The sequence below is a fragment of the Rousettus aegyptiacus genome, unplaced genomic scaffold, assembly GCF_014176215.1.
Source record: "Rousettus aegyptiacus isolate mRouAeg1 unplaced genomic scaffold, mRouAeg1.p scaffold_m13_p_2, whole genome shotgun sequence".
NCBI lineage: Eukaryota > Metazoa > Chordata > Mammalia > Chiroptera > Pteropodidae > Rousettus > Rousettus aegyptiacus.
The window spans coordinates 166012767-166038268 of record NW_023416295.1 but is presented as its reverse complement, the minus strand read 5'-3'; the positions used below and the strand labels follow the sequence as shown (position 1 = coordinate 166038268).

The window sequence follows — 25502 nt, the reverse complement described above, 5'->3', positions numbered from 1 at the left end:
TCTTATCTCATCCTCATTTCGACCCTAGAAAATTTATCTTCATCTTCCAGAAGAGGAAACTGCAGTACAGAGAGGCTAAAACACTTGTCCCCGGTCGCATAGCCTGCAAGTGGCAGAGCTGAGCCCTGAACCACGTGGGCTGTGGCTGGCGCCCTGCTCCTACCACCACACTCCGCCGCCTCTCTGTGCTCCCAAGGGCTTCCATGTTCACGGAGACACTATTCAGCTTCAGCCAGGGGAACTACTAGATGCCAGGTGGGTGCCAAAGAAATGCAAACTCCCAACCACAGGCTTCAGATTCAAGGCCTTTTGCAACTGCCCCGTCTCTCTGCCATTTCTACTTTCTTCCCAGTCCATCCGCTGAGGCCTGCTTCCCACTCCGGGGGTACATTCCCCCACTGCTTTCTTGCCTGCATGCATGGTGTGCTCCACAGTTCCCATCCTCTTCCCTGCATCCAGCTTTCCTTCAAGTTGTATTCTAGAGACAAGCCCCACACAGCAGCTCTGGCTTGCAGAATCTCAGAACGTCGGTGCTGGAAGAGGGGGCTCAGCTCCCCTTCCGACCTTCTTAAGATCTGGAAACTGGAAGCCTGAGACGGGTTAACTAATTGTAGGGCTCACAGACATATTTAGGAGCAGAATCCACGTCTTCTTCTGAAGTCATTTAGCAAGTCTCTCTATGGATACCTTTAGGTTTGTGTAGGTCAGTGATTTTCAGCCAGGGGTGATTTTGTCACCCAGGGGACATTTGGCAATGTGTGGAGACACTTCTGGTTGTCACGACTAGGGAGGTGCTACTGGTGTCCAGGAGGTAGAGGTGGAGGATGCTTCTAAACATCCTGCAATGCACAGGGTAACCCACCCCTCCCCCAACAAAGAATTATCTGGCCCAAAATAGCAGTAGTGCTGAGGTTGAGAAACCCTGGTGGAGGGTGATAAAATTTGTTTTTTTGGATCATCTCTTATATATCAAGCAGTTCCCATTACTAGATTCTATAAGCGTGACAATAAAATGGTCCCTTCAGAAATGAATCGTGAAATGGCGAATCATCGTCCTAATTCAGATACAGGCCCCCATTTGGCCGAGAAAGCCAAATTCCCTTTCATAGGCTTCAAGTCTCTCAACCGATGAGTTTTTCCTTTCCTTTTGGGTGGTAAAAAGATGAACAAATCGAGACTTATGCTGAAGCAAGTCCCACCAAGATCCCCACACATTTTTCTAAGAAAAAAAATTATAATATGGCAGCAAATGGAACATGTAATGCTCGCGAAGTTCCTAGGAGAAATCTTGGTCCAAAAATTGTGCCCATTTGCTGTTTACTGCCGCTACTAAAGTATTGAAAAGAGCCAGGTCATTAAACTTGCCTCAGATAAGGTATAGAAAGGGTGATTCCACGCCTGCCTCCTGGCCAGTCTTTTCTGCCTTGCGAGGGACACCAAAAGGCCTGGAACCTTCCTCCTCTTTAGAAATGCCCAGGTCGTGTCAAACCCCCCCTGGGTTTGCCTCCCCTCACAATAGAAAGATCTAGGTCTGTTCGAATATGTGAAAAAAGATTTACCTCAAATGCAGGAGAATGAAACTAGTGTGTTCACAACTGAAGGTGCTGTCATGTTATTTTGAGTAGAAAATAATGAAGCAACATTATACATCTCTAGCTTCGGCATCGTGCCTTATTTTAAGAGTTGAAAATAAGACCAATCCCTAGAGAAAGAAGTCACCCCTGATTTTGGCCAGCTCTTAATGTATATTCTTTTTTTTTTTTTTTGGCAGACATTGGTCATTGTCCTCTAGAATCTTTTATCTCCTTTATGCATTGTAGGACCTAAATTTTTAGCTGGGTACATTCCCCAGGTTCCCTTGCAGCTAGGCATGGCCACATGACTAAGTGCTGACCAATAGGGAGTGAGGGTAAGTGATGTGCTATCCTTCCACTTTACCTCTTCCCACTAGATAGGTGTAGTCCTGGTGGGTAGGGTAATCCATATCAGGCATTTAAAGGAACATATCACCTGACGGATGGCAGAGCAACAAGAGGGAAGGTGCCTGGGTCCCTGGCCTGCAGTTGCTATAACAGCCCAGGTCTACTCATACCTGGATTGTTACATGAGAGAGAATTTTAAACTCCTGTCTTATCTAAGACCCAGGTATTTTGCACATCTGTTAGAGCTAATGAATCTATATTCTAGTTAATCCATTCCACAGATGGTTTTTAAATTTAAGTCAATTCAGTGAAACAGGCAGGAAGTGCTAAGTATATGCTGGTTATTGTGTTAGGTGTTAATGTTCAAAGTCGAACACACACACACACATGCCATCTTCCAAGGAATTCTAGAAAGAACTGATGGTCTTCTTTATAACAATTTTCACAAATAAACATACCAATTCCTGAGCCGTAAAGACAGAGTTCTAGTGTTAAGATTCCAAAATGCACTCCCAGTAATGCAAGTCTCATAAAATGCTGTATGACAGGTCTGTAAATTCTTTCTGTAAATATTTGAATGGTGAATATATTAGGCTTTGTGGGCCAAATAGCCTCTGGATAACTACTCAACTCTGCCACTGCAGTGTGAAAGCATTCGTAAACAATACTAAACAAATGAACGTGGCTACTTTCCACTACAACTTTCTTTACAAAAATAGGTGGGAGGCAGCTGCATTTCGCTGACCCCTGATTTACGCTAAAAGATTTAAATAGGATTATCTTCTCTATGGGATTTACAAGAAACACAGGATATTAAAAGCACTGAGGAAAAAAAAAACACATTTAAGCTTACTTAATGTTATTTAAGTCATTGTTTCCCAAATTTATTGAACTACTTAACACTTTTTAAAATAATGCTTATTAATATCCCAGAACCAGTGTTCAGAATGTGCTGTTGCCAATAATGGCTAAATAATCTTTATCGTTAGTGAATTATTTTAGGCACACATCACAAATAGAGTAATACAGAGACCACCTACACGCTCACCACCCTGGCCAGCTGAAAAAATAAAGCATTGCAAGTACGAAGGCCTCTGCAAAACCCTCCGATTCCATCATCTCTTCCTCTCTTCTGATTTCTTGAGGTGACCATTTCTCCTGAATCTGATATTTACCATCCCGATGCCCGCCTTACCCTTTTTACTACTTCTATAAATTCCTGATAATATATGGACTGTCTGAAATGTTGGTAAACTTTATATAAATGTTAGCATACTACACAAATCCTGACTCAACTTGCTTTTTTTTTGTTGCACAAATATTATGTTTCTGGGATTTAGCTGTGCGATAACATGTAGCTCTAGTTCATTTATTTTTGTTGTTCCTTGGTGTTCCAAGTAGGAACGTATCATAATTTATTTATCTCTTCTCCTGCAGACAGATAGCTTGTTTCTCTTCTTTTTCTTTAAATTTATTCTGCGATTACAAACACTGCATCTATGAACATTTTTGTACATGTCTCTTTATTTCCATATGAAAGAGTTTCTCTAGGGTATAGAACTGAGAGTAGAATTATGTGTTTTGAAGTTTACTTGAAAGAGGATTCGGAGTCCCTTCCAGGGGTGTTTAAGAGTTATCATTATTCTATATCTTTGCTCAGATCTGGTATTGTCAGACTTTAATTTTATGTCAATCAAATGGGTACGAAATGTATACTGGGTGTGGTTTTGATTGCATTTCCAGGATTACTAGTGAGGGAGAGCCCTTTTCACATATTTCTCAGAATATTTCTATATGAGCTCTCCACAGGGACCTTTGCCACTGGACAGTGCTGACAATGACTGACGGACACAAGAGTCCGACGTGCCTCCCAATTCCTGAGAGTTAAGGCTGGAGGCCGAGCCTTTCAAGATGGACCTCGGCCTCTTTCTAAAGTTACTTTCACAGTTCCCAGTGTTGATTCTTTGATTGTAGCTACCTTTCTAGTAGAGAGAACCTGGGCTTTGGAGTCAGACAGACCGAGTTCGAATCCAAGACGGGGCACATGTGACTACATGCAGATCTCCACACCTCTCGAAGCCCCAGTTTCCTCAGGGGTGAGGAGGAAAATGAAGCCCCCTCATCTGGTTGGGGGAGAAATGAATGGAGCATGAACTGAAGCTCCACTTCTTTCCTTTACCTTCTACGTCTAATGTTAGACAATGAACTGAATAATGTTCGGAGCTAGAAACTGAGCTCGTCCATCCAGTCTGTGGCCCTTAACCTTCTGTAGGTTAATTTATGAACTGATGAAAGGCGAATTTACTTAATGTTGTGAAGACCACAAGCGACCCCGCTCCTTCATTGTTATCCAAAGTACTTTCGTCATGGCTTGTACAAAGTACTTTGTACTAAGTACATGGCTTTGTAATAAGTATTGGTTGCCTGACTAATTGCTAAGGGAAGATAATGTTCTTGTGTAACTAATATTTTTAAGTAGAGTTGCAGAGGTTGGCTAAGCACCTTGGAGAGAAATTTAACGGACTCATTAGTGGGCCAAAAAAAAAAAAAAAAACAACAACTGCTCCTCGGAAGGCAAATCCCATATGGCAAACGACATACCCTCAACCTGCCAGCCTGAATCAGAAGCCCTGATTTGGAAGTGAGCCCCCAATGCCAGTTAGATGTAGTTCTCCGTGTTGCTGTATGCACCAAATGTGTTTCTGTTTTGCTTTTAACGCTTCGGAAGCTCAGAACAAATTCCAAGTGTTGGCAAACTGTCTGTCGCCTGCAGTCTGGTTCCCACCCACATCAGGCTGTCAAAACTGCTGCTGCGAAGGGCGTGATGGCTCCTTCGCTGCCAATCCCTGTGGCTTCCTTTAGGTCTGCACCTTCTCCACCGGCGCGGCAACCTTGGGTTCCGGTGACCCCTCTGTAGCGTAAGCCCGCTTGGGATCTGCTACCTCACTTTCTTTGGGGTTTTCTCTAACCTGGGACCACTCTTCCTTTGCCTCAAGGTAACACTTCTTCATCAGGACCTCCCCTGGGCAATCTCGTCCACACCCAGGATTTCAAAGTCCGCCTGGTTTGCCAGTATTTCCCCTAAAGGCTTCTTTAGCAAAGACCTGTCTTCTGAGTTCCACAACTGAACTTCACCCACCTACCAAGGTCTCCACGCTGAGTTCTTTCTGCATCTGAATTGGTCTGGGAAAAGTCTTAGTCTGTTTACTTATAGTATCACCAACACACGTAGTAATAGCTCTTTGCCTCATTCATTCATTCATTCATTCATTCATTTGACAAATATTTATTGGGCCCCACTATATGCCAGGCTTGGTAGAAACTCCGTGATGAAGGAAGAGCGAAGGATGCTAACTGTCTGAGATAAAGTCCAGGCTGTGACCCTCCTAGAATATTCTATGCCCCCTAACTTCTCCCCTAACCTCTGCTCACTTGAGACAAGACTATATCTGGTAACCAGGGGCCATACTTGCTATCTACACACGTCTTCCTTTCTTTCTGCTATCTTTCCTGGCTAGTGACCCCATTTAAGGTTGCAGACACAGCTGCTGATGGACACGCAACTGCTTTGGACACGGTCTGGGACTCCAGCCAATGATGGTTTTGAAAATCTCATACTTCAGAGAAAATAAAAAACTGGAGTCATGCAGAGGAACTCCAGAGTCACTAGGGTGGGGACAGTGACCCCGACGCCAGTCGGCCCTGCTTGATTGTTTTCCTGCGCCAGGGGGTGGGGAACTGACTCTCCAGCAGTGGCAGGAGAGCCGAGGCCATATCCCCGGTGCTAAACCACCACCGCTCCCGACCATATCCCCGGTGCTAAACCACCACCGCTCTTCGAGATGCTTAGTTCCTCCTCTCTCACAGGAAGCTGAGGCTTTTTTATTCTTGGCAACGAAGAGGAGCTGACCTCCTTGGTCCAGAGTCGGGGGATGAGAATAATCACTCATATGCAATGGGCATTTACTATGACACGACGGTGTATCAGGCCAGTGGACACAAGTGTGCCGCATGTTTTACGTGCTACGTGGTGCTAAATAATTTACGTACGTTATTTCACGTAAGCCTCCCCACGACCTTACGAAGTGGACATATTATTGTCCCCATTTTCTAGATCTGCAGACGCAGAGGCCCAGGGAGGCGAGTGACTTGCCTAAGGTCACACAGGGAATAAGTGGTAGAGTCAGGATCTGAACCCCGGCAGTTGGGCTACACGGCCTGCACGCCTGAAAGTTGTTCTGCTTCCTCTCTAATGAGATGACAGGGTGAGCTCTTAATTCCCCGTTCTGACGGAGAAGTCTGACGTGGACTCCCTCATTGGCTTGGTCGACCAAGGTGGGATGCATCTTGCACTCAACATTTTCAAAACTGAACCCATGGGACTTCTCCCACATTGCCCTCGTAGATGTTAAAAACATCCTTAGCTACGTATTATCCCAAGGCAGAAACCTTAGAGACAATTTTTAACATAAAAATTTGGCATAGAATAGATATTACAGGCACATGCTACGAAATCCAACGGTCAGATGAGCTCCCGTCCCCTCTCTGTCTCCCAGTGTGGGGTTAAATTTATGTCCCCTAAAAAGGTCTGTTGAAGTCCTAACGTACCCCTCTCCCTTGTACCTGTGAACGTTACTATATTTGGAAACAGGATCTTTGTAGATGTAATTAAGATGAGGTCATTAGGGTAAGTCCTAATCCAATGTGACTGGCGTCCTTATGGGAAGATGGGGATTTGGACAGAGACACAGAGAACAGACAGCTAACGTGAAGAAGGAGGCAGAGACCGGAGTTATGTTGCCACAAGGCAGGGAACACCTGGGGCTCCCGAAAGCTGGAAGAGGCACGGAGCATCCTCCCCTAGAGGCTTTGGAGGGAGCAGGGCCCTGCCAACACCTTGACCCTGAACTTTTAGCTTCCAGAACCATGGAACGATAAACGTCTGATGTTTGACGTCGCCTCATCCGTGGTAGGAAACCACCACACCCAGTTTTCCAATTCCCCTCCTCAGATTTGACACTGGTTATCGGTTCCATACACCTGCACTTCCGGAGACAGTCTAAGCATGGACAGCAAATACCCATGTGTATATTTCACACTAGGGCGACACCTTATATACTATCCTTGGTGATCTTTTTGTACTAGGCCGTTTAAAAAAAATTCTCGTAAAATATATTCAATGTCGCCTACCCTAAACATATGTTTAGAACATAATTACATATATCCATGAGATACTAATTCCCCACGCCCCTCTCCTTCCCGCCCCATCAAGGCCGTTTCTAACACTCTGCACTCCCTCATTCTCCACAGCAGTCACCAAGTCCTGCTGATTCCATCTGCAACTTCTCCAGCATCCTCCGGGCTCTCTGTCCCCACTGTTTCGGCCTTAGTTCAGCTGTCTGCATCTCTCACCTCGATTACTGCAACTGCTTTTTGATTCCTATCCCCTGTCCCTGCCCACCTCGGCTGCCCATATTCCAGGCTACTGCCAGCCCCTCTTTCTAAAATATAAATCTGATGTCGTTTCCCTGTTCAATAATCTGTGAGAGCCCCTACCTCCTGCAGGATAGAGTTGAAATCCTTTGGCATGGCATAAAAGACCCTCCATGGGCTGAATGTAGCCAAGTTTAGGTGCCAGAGCCTGGCCCACAGGAGGCACTTAGAGCCATGCTGGTTGAAGCCTGTGCTCCGGGTTTGGCATCTTTATGCTTCCTCCAACACATGTTTCTACTTGGAGGCCTTTGCCTAAGTGGTTCCCTCTGTGTGGACTTATTTTTCTGACGCCCTCCTTCTTTTTCTCCTCGCTTCACCTTCTCTACCCGATAAATCTGTTTATTCTCCAGGATTCAGATCGAACAGTACCCGTTGCATTTCTAGCTCTCCCAGACCTAGATCTTTACTGCCTTATATTAGAACATTTACCAGATTTTTCTGTAATTACTTCGACGCCCACCTCCCGCCCCCGCCCAAGTCTAGATCAGCCACACAGTAGGCGCTTGGTATGCGCCTGCAGAATGCAGGGCCACCTCGCCAGCTCAGCTCCTGGAGCAGGCTTCGTGGCCTTGTCCCTGACATTGTTAGGGGAGGACAGAGGAGCCCCAAAGCGACTCTCCTGGCATTAGGCAGAGGGCAGTTTCCTGTCTTTTAGGAGGCAATAATGCATTGACATTAGTGTGGGGGCAGTGGCAGCTCCAATGGGCTCGCGGAGGGGCCTGCAGTATGGACTTCTGTCTGCTGGAGGCGGAGAAGAGGCTGCCATTCCGTGGGCGCACATCTACAGCAGCTCAGCCGGAGAGGCCGTGGGGAGCTGTGGGATCGGTCCAGAGCCAGGCAAGGACAAGGGCACTCAAGGGGAGAGGAGAGAGCTGCTCTGACTCTGCGAGAGCCTGGGAGCCTTCCAGGGCCCCAGGTGCTGCTCCTCTGCAGGTGACCTTCTGCGGGAGAGTGGGGAGGCCCCAGGTTTGAATTCAGCGGTTGATGTGGACATGACTGAGTGACCCGGCTGGCATGGATGTGGCTCAAGATCAACCCCACACCGAGTCTCTTCTATAAGCCCCTGGCTAGGATACCACATATGCGTCCAAGGCAGGAGCGTGACACTGTCCCTCCTCCTCACGGTCCCGAGGTGCTCTCTGAACATCCCATCGATCTGCCCCTCCCTCCTCAATTCTTCTCTATCCTGTTTTGACTTTCTGTGTAGAACTCATACTCCGTGAGATTATCCTGCTCTTTTAATCACTATTGTTTGTCGTCTGTGTCTCTCCAGCAGGGACTCTGTCTCCTCTCAGCCCAGAACGAGACCTGGTTCTATCTAAGAGATGAGGCTAGGAATGAATGGGGAGCATCTTGCTTTCTGACACCAAGGGCTGGAACTCCCTTCATCCGGGTGATCCCGCCTTAAAGGGCCACGGATGTTTATAGGAACGAGGGCCATCAGCTACAACAGCACAAGGCCTGTCTTCTGTGTGACTTGGCAGCCACCGGATGCTGTGGCCCTTCTGGGCAGTGGCTGAAACTTTCCTGACTTGGTATCCCTGTGCCCCATGCAGGGCCTGGTGAGCCATCAGCATCCCACACATATTTGGTAAATGAACCCAAACTTGCAGCTGTTATTATAGGGCTATGTAAGAGAAACCAGAGTTTAGGACAGGTATTATTGTGGCACAACCTTCACCTTAGAACCCAGTTTGACCTATACTAGATAAATAGCAAAACTTGTTAACCTCAAAAGGTGCCTGAGAAGGGATAAAAGTAGCAGATCAAACAGTGGTGTGATTTATTAAATTCTTATGTGGCTCTACCTAGGTTCCTCCATCCTATGAAGCAGGTGTCACCCCTGTTTTTACAGGGGAGGAAACTAGCCCTGTGAGATGGGCAGGGTGACTTGCCCAAGGTCACCACTGAAAGCAGCAGACCCAGATGACAACATCTACTGTGGGTCTGGCACTTAGTAGGTGCTCGGTAAATATAATGAAAGTGTGAAGGAAAGAACATTATGACCTGGGGGTCCTGGGTCCCATCCTGATACACCCTGCACCTTATCACACCCAAACTTACCACTGTTGGGACAGTTCAAAATCTGGTCTGAATTTAAGAAACACCTGCAAAACGATTAACCATTTCCTGGGGGCGAACTCATGGTTCTGACAACCCCCAAATCCTGTTGATAGGAGCTGTTTATCAGCTACGATGAAACCTGGGAACACCCCTTACGGGCACCATTTTTAAAAAGCCTCTCTTTGGAGTGGAAAAAACTGCCTCTTACAAATATGGGTAAACAACAGTATCTACTCTTTGTATTTCTGAACTTTTTCATAACAAATTAATAATAATAATAATAAAAAGTACGAACGTTGCCAGGGCATATTATTTGTTCTTTCCATTACATTACTGTCCTTTCCCTATCTCCCAAAGTACAAGAAAAAGAGAAGAAATAAAAGGCCAGATTTCTCAGGCTTAGATGATCCGATACTCTAATTAAGAAAGAATAAATGGGTCACCCCTTACAGACTGCAGCTGCATCAACTGGCATTCCCTTTGAATAAACATGATCACCAAGGTGAGACTTAAAGGGAGCCGAATAAAGACCAAAGCAGAAATCCCGCAGCTTTTGACCAAGGTCACTCTGAAAATCAACGGCAGCACTAGCGTCAGACCTGGGAATCCTTGCCTCTCATTGCTCTGTCACGGCTGGAGTCCAGGTTGCCTCCCAGCAGGAAACCTCAGCCAGCTGGTAGGTAATTATATGTGCTAATAGTCACTGACACTCTAGCGGCCAACACCAAGTTCCAAGTTTCTGCATTTGTTAGACCGCTAAACTACCCAAATTTTTCTAGGGCTGTTTATTTAGAGAGGGGGAGCTGACTAATTCAGACCTAGGAGCCTGTCTAGCAACTCAGAAGATGAATGTCTGGGAGGAGAGAAAGACGGGGAGACTGTATTTTTAATTCTACTTGCCAAGGCCTCCATTCTAGACCTCACCTGCCTCACGGTAGCTGTGTGACATTGGACAGGTTGCATGACCTCGGCTAGCCTCAGCTTTCTTATCTGTAAAATGGGATATTTGTAACATGCCTTGTACAATTGCTGGGGACAACACACCATGAAGACAGTTAGTGCGAGGCGCAGAGCAAGGATGTCTGAATGAGCAAAGTTTCTTTGAGCCTGTCACCCGCAAACTGGAGAAGGTAATTCCTACTTCACGTCACGTTAAATGAGATTGGAAAATATATTTATGTATATAGATGGATTTGTGTGTTGCCTCAATCGAAAATTAGGTACTCTTTAAAAAAAACTTGCTCATCCTTTCACGTACTGAATTTAGTTAATGAAACTTGTCTTACAATGAACTATTCAGGAAAGTAAATGAAATACTATATTTTAGTTTTCCCTTTGAAAATGATGTCTAAACTTAATGAAAATTTAGCTGGAACAATCAATTAGTACATTTCTACATACAAATCATCCTTCTGGAGACAAATGAGTCAAGAATTGAGAGATAAATATGACCAAAAATAGCCTAGAGATTCACATGGAACTGACTTCCTTTGTTTTCCTGCTCCAAGTGGGTGCATTTTGGCCTGCCAAGATATCACACTCACACCCTGACGGTCAAGCCTGAGGCCTCGAACTGGATGGATGTTGAAATTGAGCTTGTTGGTGTGACTGTCAGAATGACACATACTTGGTCACTAGTCCATATAGTAAAAGCTCCTTGCTGGAGGAAGGGCATAGGGATGGAAGCTCATGTTCATTTCGTAGAAAAGAAGCATTGGGAAGAGGGTTCTCAGCATCCTCAAAGAAGGCTGGGTCAAGGGCGACGGAACGAACGAACTGGTTATATCTCGGGGTATCTGGGTTTGATATCTGGCTCCTAACTCTGTCACTTAGTATCTGTGTGATATCAGGAGAGTTAGCGAATCTTGCTGGGCCTTGATTTTTTCCTCTGTATAATGGAATGGCACGACCTTCTCGGATAACAACGGTGTTTGTCTGGAAGCTCATGAGCTCACGTGAGAAAGCATTAAAAGCCTTTCAGAATTATAAAGCAACACCTAGATACAAGCCTCCCTTCCTTTTACAGGAACGGCAGAGACCTGGGGGCAGTGCTAGGTAACAGCGACCACATCCGGAGCACTTACTTCCTTTCAGGCATTGTCCGTATAGTTGCTTCATGTTCATGACCCCACTTTGTGCTGGCACCAACCCCCAGGGGGAAGCTGTTATTATTATGTGCATGTTTCAGGTGGCGAAACTAAGGTCCAGAGAGGTTAGCTAGCTTGCCCAAGGTTGCACAGCTAATTCACCATGGCAATGGGATTTGGACCCAGGCGATGGGACTCTGGAGCCCGGGCTCCTAACCTTTAAGCTGGGAGTCTCCTGAGAGCATGACAAACAAGGAATGCTTTGTCAGCAAGAGTTAGGGAAACATCTTACTTTCCCCACTACACAACGGCCCCAGGCTTGCTGCAGGGAGGAAAGCTGAAGTCCCAAGGCCATCCCGGGCTCAGGGAGCAGGTGTGGTGGGAGGAGAGGATGGCTCTCATCCCTGCCACCTCCACCTTCAAGATGTCCCACCGACAGCTTCCTAATCTGTATACCAGGAAGATTACACTAACCTTAGGGGGCTGCCTCAGGGACTAAAGGAGACAAGAAATGAATGCAAATCTCTCGTTGTAACTGATAAATGGCATGTAGCAGGTGCTCAACGAATGGCTGCTCCCCAGCCTTTCCCTGAGACCTGAAGTAATCTAGGTGACAAGATGTAAGGGATGGTGGCACAGCCAGAAACCTAAGGATAGTACAATTCGATGTTTAAAACTATGGGCCTGGAGGTCTGGGCTGCCTGGATTCATCTCCTGGGTCCACTACTTACTGGTTCTGTGATCTTGGGTACATTATTTAACCTATCTGCACCTCAGTTTCTTTATCTGGAAAGTGGGCATAACGGTACATACTTCATAGGGTTTGGAGAATATTAGATATTAAATAATCTGTGTAAAGCACTTAGAACAGCGGCCGGCATATGGTTAAGCATTGAATAAATGCTAGCAGCGATGACTTAGATTAGCCCCCTGCACGTTCTCAGGCCGAGGGGCATCGCAGGGACTTTGCCGGGCTATGTTTTATACGGCAACTCCCCCTGCCCCGCCCCCATTTTCTTTCAGACCCCCCCCCCCCCCAATCGGATCCCGGAAGAGTGAACATCTCTGCAGCTTGGCCACATGACTGGCCCAGATGAACTTCTGAAGGGCAATTTCTCAGCAGGTGGGCTAGTAGGGGCTTGACGACAGCGACAATGGCCACCTGACAAACAGCACAGGGAGTCAGGAAAGTGTACACACACACACACACACCCCTGAGCTTCTGTGCTTTCTGCATTTGGAATCAGATTTGGACTCAGTTGAGTGAATTGTCCTATTTCTTTTGCTTTGGATGAAAATGAGGTCCCATGCAGGGGGTCCTCAGCGGCCGTGAATAGTCCCCACCTAGATGGAAGGAGACCTGGACACAGGCATGAGAAACAGAGAGCCGCTCCATCCCCAGCACGTGGAGAAAGGGGCGTGCTCTTCTTAGCCAGAAATTTTACTCGGCAAGGTTTTGTTAGAAAACTACAGGAAAACCATACTGTAGTTGTGTGTGTGTGTGTGTGTGTGTGTATGTGTGGGAGAGGAAGGGAAGGAGGGAGGAAGAGAGAGAGAGAGAAACGGAATAGAATACAAAGAGAAACCGGGCACAGGGAATCTTGCCGTGGCATACTCTGAGCATTCCCGCATAGCCTTGTCCTGTCCTCCTCCAGCCCTGGTACTCGAGGGACCTGCTTTTGTTAAGCCCACATTCGTCATTTAAACCAGCGGAGCCTCAGTCTCGGTGACTGCAATGTCAGCCCGCTGGAGCGAGCAGCCCTGCAGGACCCCGACTGAAAGGCTGGATGCCGTGAGTCCGAAGCCCCGCAGGCAGCGCGCAGCCGGCCACCTCCTTCCAGCCTGGCCGGGCGGTGTCCCGGAAGGCCAGCCCGTCCCTGCGCCCCGCCCGCCAGCCCTACCTGAGCTGGCGCGGCTCGCAGTCCACGCCGGGCAGCAGCAGCCGGGCCGCCTGGCGGACGTCGTCGCTGTCCATGGAGAAGCTGCGGCGGTGGCCGGCGTGTGCCACGGCCACCCGGATCCACTCCATCAGCGGCGGCAGCACGAGGAAGGGCCTGCAGCGGGGGAGGGACGCGGAGACAGGTTAGGGCAGCGTTGTGGAGCGGGGAGGGGGCGCTGGGGGTGGGGGTGCCCGCTCAGCGCCACCCCCACACTCCTCGCCTATCCTCCCAACTCCCTTCCCCCAACCTCGCTTTCCCTGGAGACCCTGCCTCTGAATGCCGGAGTAGTGGGAGAGCCTCTGGAGACATCCTGACCGCACCGGTGACCCCGGGGCAGGCTCTCCTGAGTCTTTGGGCCTCAGTTTCCTCATCTATAAACCAGGGATAAAGTGACTGTGAACGGATAAGCTGGGACTATTCCGCGAGGAGTATTATCTCCCTCAGAGATCATGTGAACGTAAAGGAGATGACTCACTTAAAGCACCAAGCATGGGGTCTGGTGCTTAGGAGAAAACCCAAAAATCTCCTGGGGGTGTTAGAATTTGGGGCTGTCTTCCGGCCCCAATGTTAAGGTGTCCTCCAGCCCTCCCTTCCCATCCCCAGCCACCTTTCTGTCATGCTTCTGGAGCCTAAGCTCTGCCAAAGCACCAGGCCGCCCACAGGCTTTAGCCCCTGGGAAAGGCAGAGAGAGCCAAGTCGACAGGCAACAAGCCTGGGGGGGGGGGTCACAGCCAGAAAAGCAGGGGTGGGAGGATGGTGGGGGGCGGGGCCGAGAGGGCCTTTGCCATACCCCTGGAGCTCTGGGAGCCCCAGGTTCCTCACCTGCTAATGGGATCACAGCAGGGTGTCCAGCTTGCTGCAAGAATGGCCTGAGTCAATAACTTCCTGGGCATAATACACATTTGCCATCTTCCTATTTCTTCCAGTGATTATTATAAACTCTGTCCTCACATTAGGACTACAGGGGAAGGGGCGAAACTGAGTCCTAGCCCAGGGATTCTGATTTAATTCATCCAGGATGGGGGCAGACATTGGTAGTTTTTAAGACCTCCCCATGAGAATTTAATGTGCTTCGGAATGATCTGGAAGGCTTGTTAGAATACAGATTGCTGGGCCCCACCCTTAGACTGTCTGATTCAGTAGATCTGGGGGGGGGGGGGAGGTGACCAAGAATTTCCCTTTCTAATGAGTTCCTGGGGGATACTGATGCTGCTCAGTTGGGGCTCACTCAAAGAACTGCTCTAAAGTACTGATAGAGGGCTTGGGAATCAGCTGTGTGTGTGTGTGTGTGCGTGCGTGTGTGTGTGTGTGTGTGAAAATGCACATTCCTGGCCATATTTCCAGAACTGCTGATTCTGCAGGGTCTAGGAATATAATTGTAATAAGCAAGCCCCTATGATACTGATTTAAGTGTACCAAGGACCACACTTTGAGAAACACACTGTGTAGATCAAGAAGGTTTCTTACCATTCGGCAGGGCTGGGACTAGGGTGAGGCAAGTGAGGTGCCTAGAGTGCAAAATTTAGAAAGGCCAGGGCACGCACGTGTGTTCTAGGTGCCTCCGCTACCTTATCCTGTCCACGGCGCTGCCACTCAGTCCAACCTGGCTGCCGTGGGAACGAGAGAGGTCGCTGTACAAGGCAGTGAAACCCTCAAGACATGAAGATGTCATGAGCTTCCCACCAAGACTTGCATGGCAGGTTCTAGTTTTCCGAGAATAGGGCCTATTTAGCCAATGTTAATAATATTTAACAGCTAAGCCTTTTACATTCATCTCAGTTAATCCCATTCATGATCTCACCTAAATGCCGAGGACCGACCTATCAGCTGGGTATGACTATGCCCATTTTCTAGATCAGGAGAATGAAGTTTATTGAGGTTAAGTAACATGCCCTGGGGATTAGAAGGTTAGCAAGTATGAGGGCTGGGAGTCAGACCCAAGTCATTGGACTACATGGCCCACGTGCCATAACCCCACGTGCTACCGACTTGCTCTTGTCCAGCCAACCTCCACGCACTCTGTTACCCAGCATGCACCTGTCACCCCAGCGGGGAGGATCTGGTCATGGACCCTTGATGGCACACCATGTTCAGTCTCACTCATGCAGCTCAATCCCCTGTATCAAAGGCCTCCAGCCCCAATTAGCCTTCAAACCACAGTTCGAATCTCGCTTCTCCCTAAACATGTCGCCTGATGACTCCATTTCACCTGGACCCCTAGCACGGTAGACTCCACTGCATTGACCTTAGCCGCTGGCCTTGCAGGTGCCCCATTGGAATGCACGATCCATGGGGCAGGGACCTGGGACTGCTGAGTGCACTGACCCAGCCCCAGGACAGCACTTAATAAATACTTGTTCATGAAATAGACTAAGATATACCAATTTCTTACTGGGTGAAATGGATAAAAATCGAGTTTCTGGACCCATGGACCTGCGGGGCAGACTCCCAGGTTATTTCTGCATGTATCAGCCTGCTGCTAGGCTGTCGCCCTCATTCTCTCATTCTCTCCATCACCTAAACTGAATCAGGCACTCAATAAACACACACGGACTTGAAATTGAATTGGATTCTACTGTCTCAGGTGAGCAGGACTTATTTTTGACACCATGTCTCCAACACTGCTGAAACAGGATCCGAGTGCTCAGAGAACCCCTCCTGGGTTGTTTTTGCAGGGGGACCCCCCCCCCCCCAACCCGCTTCTTTTGCTCAGTGCCCCAGAAGTACAGCCCACAACTTCCAGCCCCTCGGGTCTGCGTCTCCATCACAGACTGCCCTTGGGCTGCTGCCTTTCATGTGTGATGCCAGGCCCAGGGCAGGCAGCCAGCTCCTCATGAATGCCAAAAGAGAAGAAAAAGAGGCTCTGCTGCCTTCAAAACAATACCTTGACCGAGACGGCTGGCAGCACCGGAATGAGAAACCCGGATCCCCAGGATTCCAGCCTCTTCTGGAATTTTCTATGTACCTATTCCCTCCTTTCAACATTGCCTTCTCTTCGTCACTCTGACCTCAGTAGTTTATAAGCTCATGAATCATGAATTCTTTGCCAGCAACTCATTTAAAAATCTTCTTATCGTGTCTACTCAGAGGGGGAAAAAAAATAGTATGACTTGCGATATTTCTTTTGGAGGATTTGGAGACAGGAAAGTATTCTAAAGCCTAGAGGTGAGGAGAAGGTAAAGAACACTGAGGGGGGGAAAGACTGCACGCTCCTTACAGATTTCTGAAGAGAACATTGTTCCCCTGGCTGCCGACTTCGTTCTGAGTTGTCTGTAGGGACCAAAACCTGGAGGGAGTTTGAAGGAGCTCCTGGCTTGATTAACTGGCTCTTTAGGTTGTTTTAACATCAGAATCACAGGGGGAAGTGCGTGAAAAGTGCCAAGGGCCTGATTTCACCCCCAGAGTTTTGGTTCAGCAGGTCTGGGGTTGTGTCTGGTCATCTGCGTTCCAGACAAACTCCTCTGGGAATTCTGGAAGAAGCCAGATTTGATCATCTCTGGCCAGGGGGACTGAGGTGAGTAGAGGGGGGACACGGTCAACTCGATCAGGGCAGTGGCCATGGAAATATTTGCTATGGTGTTCGAAGAGAAGGTCTGAGGGGAGGGGCCAGAGGCTCTAGAAGGTAAGAGAAAGCTAGAGGGGCTTCTTGCTGGGTCAAGAGAGCAAGTCAGCTCAGGAAGTTTGCTGGGACCTTTCTGAGAAGCGAAGAGGGAGCTGACGATATGGTGACTGTTGGAATCGAAAGGGAGTTTGGTTGGCGAGGGGCTGGGTGCTACAGAGGATGGTATAATATGTGAGAGAAGCATGGTTTGGGATTCTGCAGAACCGAATTCCAGTCTTGAACCTGCCGGGAGCTCGCCGTAGGACTCCGGCTCCGATCTGTAAACATCTCGCCCTCAGCGTCTTCATCTGTAAAGTGGGTGAGTTTGGATCAGATAGTCTGTTTCAGGGGTTGGGAAACCTTTTCTGTAAAATGGCGGATAGTAAATATTGTCAGGATTAGGGGCCGCACGGCCTTGTTTCAACTACTCAGCTCTGCCTTTGTGACAGAGCAGCCACGGACAGTACATAAATGAACGAACTTGGCTGTGATCCGGGGAAACGTAAGTCATAAAATCAGATGGCGGGTCATGGTTGGATGACCCCAGGTCTATCTGGTTCCTTCCTACTGTAAACTTCTTTGATTCTATTGAAATAGCCAACTGCCAGGGCCATTGTCTGAAGCAGTGAGGATGAGAAGAAGCGCAGGAAGGTAGTGATAGGGACAAAAAGCTTTGGAGAGATTAGAAAACAGAACCCTCCTACAAAGAGTTGGCTTTGGGGAATAAAGAGCCACAGGTGTACCCAGAGGCAGTACCTTCAAGGATAAAACCCTAATGTGGCCATGAATGTCATGTATTACCATCATTTATTCATCCGACAATCCTTTAGGGAGCACCATCCTTTCAGGTGTTGGAGATAGAGTGACCAAACTTATCAGGTCTTTGTTCTCATACAGTTAACATTCAAACAGAGAGACAGATAAGAAACACATAAACCAACAGGTAACAAAGCAATTACAAATCGTGATCGGTGCCAGGTGCTGGGATAGGCAACGAGCAGGGTCGAGGTGGGAAGGCCTCTCCGAGGTGACAAAATCTCATCAGATGTGAAGGAATCAGCCATATGTGAATATGTGCGAAGAGGGATGGACGTTCTAGGCAGCAGTCACGGACTGTGCAAAGGCCCTGAGGTAGAAAAGACCTGTAAAGGCCACCAAGGGCTTTCACGTGCATCATTTCCTGTTTGCCCCTCTGGGGCAGGCGGTGCAGCCGGGACATGGGTGAGGAAGGATCACTGTGTTAGGCTGAGTAATGGCCCCCAAAGACATCTCGTCTTATTCCTGACACCTGTGATCGTTGATGGCAAAGGGACTCTGTACATGGAATTCGGTAAGGGATCTTGAGAAGGGAAGATTATTCTGGAGTGTCCGGCTCAGCCCTAAATGCTATCACAAGGGACTTGTAAGAGGGAAACAGACGGTGATTTGACACAGATGACCCAGAAGCCAGATGCTCTGCTGCTGGCTTTGAAGATGGAGGAGGAGACCACAAACCAAGGAATGCGAAGGAGGTGGCTCTAGCAGTTGGAAAAGGTGAGGAACGGATTCTTCTCCCAGAGCCTCCGGGAGAAAACGTCCCTGCTGACGCCTTGATTCGGGACCGCTAAAACTGATTATGGACTACCGCTCTCCAGAACCGTAAGAGAATAAATGTGCGTTTGTTTTAATCTACCGGGTTTACGGTAACGTGTCATAGCTGCCATGGAAACCAGGGCAATCGCGAAGCCAGGGTCGTGATAAGGTCGTTGCGGGCGACCTGGAGACGTGGTGGTGAAGACGGGGCGAGTATCAACGCTGGCAGTGAGGGCATCCGCGGGGTTCTGGCATTCATCTCAGACACCTAAAATGCCTTGCTCCTGGGGTCAGTGGCAATACCTGCTACTGTGGACTGAATTATTCCCCCCCCCCCCAATTTGCATGTCGGAGCCCTAATACCCAGTATCTCAGAATATAACTATGAAAATGAGTCCATTAGGATGAGTTTTGGTTCAGCATGACTGGTGTTCTCCTAAGAGGACGTGAGGTCACACAGGGAGACATCAGGGGCACCCCTGTGAAATAGGCCACGAGACGGTGGCCGCCATCTGCAAGCCAGGGAGAGAGCCTTCGGGAAAAAACCAAACCGCCGGAAACCCTGGACTTGGACTTCCAACCTTCAGCACTGTGAGGAAATAAACATCTTTTACTCAAGACACCTAGTCTGTGTTAATTTGTTACGGGAGTCCTGTCCTCGCAGACTAATACACCCGTGGTTGGACTTAAACTCTTGCTCTGCCCTTGAGGTTTTAGTCTGTAGCTGAGGATTTTCAACTGGAAGTTCAAATCTTTAGAGAGCTGATGGTTTTGGTTCACTTCCTTTAACCTACTGACAATAGCGGGTGAATTCAAAGCCATCTGGAGGCCGCACAGTGCAGAGGTTAAAAGCTCAGGCTTCAGAGAGAGACTGACCAAGAGCTGGATTCCCACTCCGGCTTCTAGCTAGCTGTGTGACCTTGAACAAGGTATTTCAATTGTCATGCTTTAATTCTCTCGTCAGAAAAATGGGGATAATAAAAAGTTCCTACTTCAGAGAGCATAGTGGGCTGAATAATAGCCTCCCCCCCACAAAGATGTCTACAGTCTAATCTCTAGAACCTATGAATGTTATGTTATCTGGGAAAATGAACTTTGCCCATGAGATTAAGGGTTTTGAGAAGACTATCTTGGATTATCCAGGTAGCCCTAAATACTTACAGGAGGGTCCTTAGAAGAAGGAGGCAAGAAGGTCAAAGGAGGGAGTGGGAGATGTGTCAGAAGAAGCAAAAAGTTAGACTAATGCCACAAGGGGTCATGAGCCAAGAAATGCAGGCGGCCTCCAGAAGCTAAGAAAGGCAAGGAAACAAATTTTCCTGTGGAGCCTCCGGAAGGAACCAGCCCTGCCGACACCTTCCCGTTAGCCCAGGGAGACTGATTTTGTACTTCTGACCCCCAGAACTGTTAAGGCAATAAACCTGTGTTGTTTTAAGCCTCCATATGTGTGGCAACTTTTAACAGCAGTCACAGGAAACGAAAAGAGGGTTACTGCGAGACTTGAGTGGGATGATGTACGTAGCCTGGCGCCTGATGCCAAGGAAGCGCTCCATAAGCGGCAGCTGTTATCATCACCACCACTAGCCTTGTTTTTAGCATCACTCAACTTTCTCCTTGCCAGATGGAGGAAAGGCCTCGCTACACAGAGCGATGCTCCTGTCATCTCTTTTCAAATCAGAGCAAACCCCCGCAGTCGCCATGCCTTCACTTTTTAGATCGTGTGGCCCTGGCTTTTCATCGTTGTTGTTTGTGGAGTCTCTCTTAGGCTGGAGAGGAATTTAGATGTTTTACTGTGTGGTTTGGAAAGCTCATAATTCCCGAGATACAGGGAGTGAAGGAAAAATAGCAAAACTGATAGCAGCCCATCTCCAGTGCCGGTTTCTATAGCAATAGTCACTGTAATCTCACCATAGTTGTGGCCACCAGAGCTAGGAAGATGGCAGAGGTCAGGGGTGGCCATGCTGGTTACTATAGTGACAGCCCAACTGTGCTGTATGGTCAGACTACTGGTGAGGGTGGTTCCCGCAGGCCTGGAGCAGGAGGAGCCAAGGGGTGTGTTCTAGGTCAGTGCTTCTGGAACATCGATGTGCATGTGAATTGTCCGGGATCTTGTTAAAACGCAGATTCTGATTCGGTGGGTCTGGAGCAGGGCCCGAGAATCTGCATTCTAAAAAGCTCCCAGGCAGCTGCCTGTCTATGGACCCCATTTTGAACAACCAGGCCTTAGGGAGTATTACGGCTTGAGCCAGAAACCAGGGAAGGTGGATTCTATTATCAAGTTTAAGGGGGAGAAAGTGAGGCTCGAAGTGAGAGAGCTACAAGGAGGGTTAGAGGCCCAGGAGATGGTAGAACAGAAGGAGGCTGTTTGTATCTGGGCCACCTGATTGAAGGTGAGTGGTATGTGGGGCTGGCTGAGCCTCGTGCACGAGCCTGCGCCCAGCTGCGACGGGGGGCCCAGGAGAGCAAGTGTCTGGTGATCGCAGCTTTTATCATGGAAGGTGGGTTCTGTCTCCCTCCAGAATTCTCCTTTAGCCTTCCCACAGTCTTACGAAACAGAGTCTTTTAGTCCCGGTGAGTTCATTCGGAACTAAGCCCCCATCTCATTGTCTGACAGGTATTAGATATTCATGATGGTGTTTAGGATCATCTTGGGAATGTAAATGCTTAAAAAAAAATACACCATGCGGTGGTTTATTTTATGAGTCAATGTAGCTAGGCCACAGGACCCAGATATATGGTCCGATACGAGTCTGAATATTGCTGTGAAGGAATTTTTTTTAGATGAGATTGACATTTACATGGGTGGATGGGTGGGCCCCCTCCAATCTGTCGGAGGCCTTAAGAGGAAAAAGTCTGACCTTCTCTAAGAACAGGGAATTCTACCAGCAAACTGCCTTAGATTTGAGCTGGGGTCACACACACAACTTCCTGGTTCTGTTTTTGCGGAGAACCCTGAGGAACGCACACTTGCAACGTGTCCCGTGGGACTCAACTGTTTGTGGCGATGCAGCCTCCTCTTCCTACACTGATCCTGCCCTTTCGCCATCGCACACATCGGCCTGGGCAGGGAGGAAGCTTGGGGCTGGACGGCACAGAGGGCTACCTCCCAACATCCCGCGCCTGCAGACACACCATTCCAGAACTGTGAAACAAGGGCATTATGGGCATGGTCAGTGCTGTTAGGGTCTCCTTTAGTAGCTAAAGGAGCAGTCCTTTGTAATGTGAAAGTCAGCACCATTAATGGGTGATTATGCAAATTCCCTGAAATGGGGCAAGCGCCCAGGGCACTGGGTGAAGAGGTGATTTCTGCTAATAGCGACAGCAGGTGCATGTGACTGACCACGGATACGCCTTCAGCTTGCCTGTCACATATTCTGAAGAAGGTGACTTAGAGGGCGGGAGCGTTGTAAATGGAGTACCGAAGTATAAGCAAGTTCAGGCAGAGCAATAATGATGTACGAATAACAACGATCTCCTCCTCCCTGCTGACCAGTAGCTGCATGCCCTGCCCCTCTGCCCTGCCACGGGACATGGCTCTGTCACTTACCTCCCAGCAGTCCTATAACTCAGCCTCTACCTCACCTCCTCCATACTTTCCCATCAGCATATAAGCACTGGACATGCTCTCGTTTCTCACAATTAGAATAGGAGAGGAGCGACATGACTGGAGTGTAAGAATCCACAGTTCTCCTGGAGTTTCAGTCTAGGTAATTCATCTAGTTCTCCATCTTTGGATGGCGGGGGCTCCAAATCACCTGGGGAACTAGTTAAAATGCATATTCCTGGGCTCCTGCCCATTTGCCGGGCATCTCTGTTTCCTGTGGCTGCTCTAACCAACTACCACAAACGTGGTGGCTTTAAAAAACTAGACATTGGAAATCTGACTGCTGGAGGCCAGAAGTCCACAATCAAGGTGTCCGCAGGAGGCCCCCCTCCAGATCTAGGAGAGCCCGTTCCTTACCCCTTCCAGCTTTTTGTGGTTGCTGGCTGGGGGCTACATCACTCTCATCTCCGCCTCTGTATTTACACCACCTTTTCCTCTTCTGTGTGTCAAATCTCCCTCTCTCTTATAAGGACCCTGGTGTTTGGATTTAGGGCCCACCCAGACAATCCAGGATAATCTCCCCATGTCAAGATACTTAACTGAATCACATCTGCAAAGACCCCCCCCTCTCTTTATAAAACAACATTTATAGGTTACAGCAATCAGGACCTGGTATCTTTAGGGGCCATTATGCAGCCTATGATACTTGGCATCTGCATCTAGTTCCTTCTCTATAGGGTTTCTAATGCCTTTGAAAGGCTGAGACCCTCGGGTCTAGAGGACACTAGCTCTGAGCTGCGAGACGCTTGGAGGGCCTGAGGTCCTTGTTCACACACCATGCAAGGATCAACAGACCAGCTTGCGCCTCTCCTCCCTGGGCTGCTGGCTGTATCACAACTAGGCCTGGCTTAGGGGCAGAGAGGCCTCTGTGGTGGGAACCCAATCTCCAGTGGGTGGAATGATGAGGGGCCTAGGATATAAATGACCTGGGAGAGGAGCGGTGGCTTCAGAAGCCGCAAGCTCTGCTCGAGGCTGCTACGGAACCCTCCTCACAGCCTTGGGCACGAAAGATAAAGATCTGGGAGGTAGCAGGGGATGTACAGCTTCATACTCTGGGAGTAGTGGCTTGAGAAGCCTAAAAGGGCAAAGAGGTCGAGGTCAAGAGGCAAAGGTCAGGGATGGGCTCCCAGGGGTCATTTAGGCCTGTTTCTGCCTCCAAAAGTATCACCATGGAAGTCTGCAAAAGGCAGCAAGATGGCCTTACGAAGGAAATTCATTGTACCTTTAAATCTAGTGCCGGGGTCGGGGAAAAAGGACATGTACCCTGAAGACAGAAGGCCCTGCATTTGAGTCCAGGCTCCATCGCATGATTCACTGAACCTTGGGCAAGTTACTTAACTTCTCTGTGCCTCAGTGTCCTCATATTAAAACAAGAGAAATAGCAAGGCCACTCCACAGGGTTGTTGTGAAGATTGAGAAAAGCTCTGTAAGGCACTTAGCACACAGTAAATGCTCAACGAAGTTAGTTATTATGCGGGGCCTATTATGTGCCAGGCATGGTTCTGAAGATTTTTCTTTCCTCGGCCCATCTGATCATAAGAACCCTTCTAAGATAATGAAACAGGCACAGAGAGGTTAAGTAACTTGCCTACGGTACGTAGTTATAAATAGCAGTGCCAGGATACCACATACAGGCAGTTGGACCCAGAGGCAGGGCTAGTAGCCATGCGTTCCATTATTTCCAGGTAGAGGCTATGGCACGTGCAAAGCCCCAAAGGCAGGCTGGGGCATCGCATTTGGGAGAAACTCAGCTTGTTATGGCTGGAGGCAAGAGAGGAGAAAGAGCAATGGAGGGACTGGTAGGAGATAACGTTGGCGGGGGGCGGGGGGGGAAGGCAAGGATCACACAGGACCTTCTAACTTCTAGAATAAAATCGTAGACTCCTAATATTTTAATGTTCCCTCAGTCAGAATTGCAGTCAAAAAACAACATCAGAAAAAGCATTTGGAAAGAAATATCAAGAATGGATTGACAAAAATACCCTAAAATGTGCAAAAACCAGGGTTCGCCATAACTACTTGTTTAGAAAGTAGACAGAGAATATTTTTGCACTCTGGTAGAGACTGTGGGGTGCCCCTCCTTCCTTCTTCCTTAGTAACTGCCCCCCACATCCTCAACTGAGCTTATGACCATGTAGCATACATTTTTCAGCCTTGATTACATTGGTTCTTATGATGATATAAACAGAAGTTTCTTCTGAGACTTCTAGAAAGGCCCTTAGGGGGAGGGTCCCTAACTATCTCTGGTCTTCCATTCCGCTGGCAAGAATGTAGACGCCATGGCTGGAGCTCAAGCAGCCATACTGCACCATGAGGTGGAGGCCACATGTTGATGATGGCAGAGAAAAAAGATAGAAAAAGGACCTGGATTTCTGACGATTGCTTAAGTGGCCATACCCGCTCTGGATTCTTACTCCCAGACTTCGTTTATATGAGAAATACATTTCTATCTTGTTTAAACACCCGATATTTGGGTTTTCTGTCATTCACAGCCAAACAAAAGTCTAAGCGACACTCATATCAGTTCCCATGGCATTTAAGTTAAATCTCTATTTTTCCTTTTCACGTGTCCCTATAAATTTGAATGTCTTTCTGTTTACCAAAAAGAGAAGGACGAAAACCTTTCCTTTTGATAGTTCTGTCTTCTAAAGACTGTGAACTCATAGCCCTGAGACTGTGTTTGTTCCAAAAAACTACATTTATGAAAACATTTGTTCCAGTTAATTGTTTGTTCATTTACAGGCGTAAACTATGTCATCAACCTTGTGAAAATTCACTGACAATGGCTTCGAGCTCATCATAATTGACTCGATCAATAAAAATAACAATACAGATGCTCTTGCAGTGAGAAACACATCTCAAAGTCTTTATCCTTGCTTAAATCCTCTTCCAAGGAAACATTTAAAATTTATAATTAACAGGTCAGTTTTATTTTATCTTAGTTGTTTTCCCCAGCTTTACTAAAATATAATGGACAGATAACACTGTGTAAGTGTAAGTGTGCAACGTGATGATTTGATGCACTTATATATTATGAAATGGTTACCACTGCGGGGTTAGCTAACACCTCCACTGCCTCACGTAATTACTATTTCCTTTTTGTGGTGAGAAACATGTCAGATCTACTCTCTTAGTAACTTTCAAATATATAGTACAGTATGGTTAACTATTGTCACTATGCTGTATATTAGATCCCCAGAACTTATTCATCTCCTAGCTAGA

General features: G+C 47.9%; 1 protein-coding gene across 3 annotated transcripts in view; it reads right to left on the bottom strand.

The window, feature by feature from the left end:
* The window catches only part of BTBD11 (BTB domain containing 11), a 256972-nt gene that overhangs the window by 45570 nt on the left and 185900 nt on the right, over positions 1-25502 (bottom strand). For 2 of the 3 annotated variants that reach the window (XM_016148053.2, XM_016148052.2), the window contains exon 4: positions 13468-13620. In XM_016148053.2, the coding sequence (XP_016003539.1) occupies positions 13468-13620 (153 nt within the window). Of the gene's footprint in view, positions 1-13467; positions 13621-13776; positions 13980-25502 lie in introns of those variants that run through there. The other variant, XM_016148062.2, reaches the window with a different exon arrangement.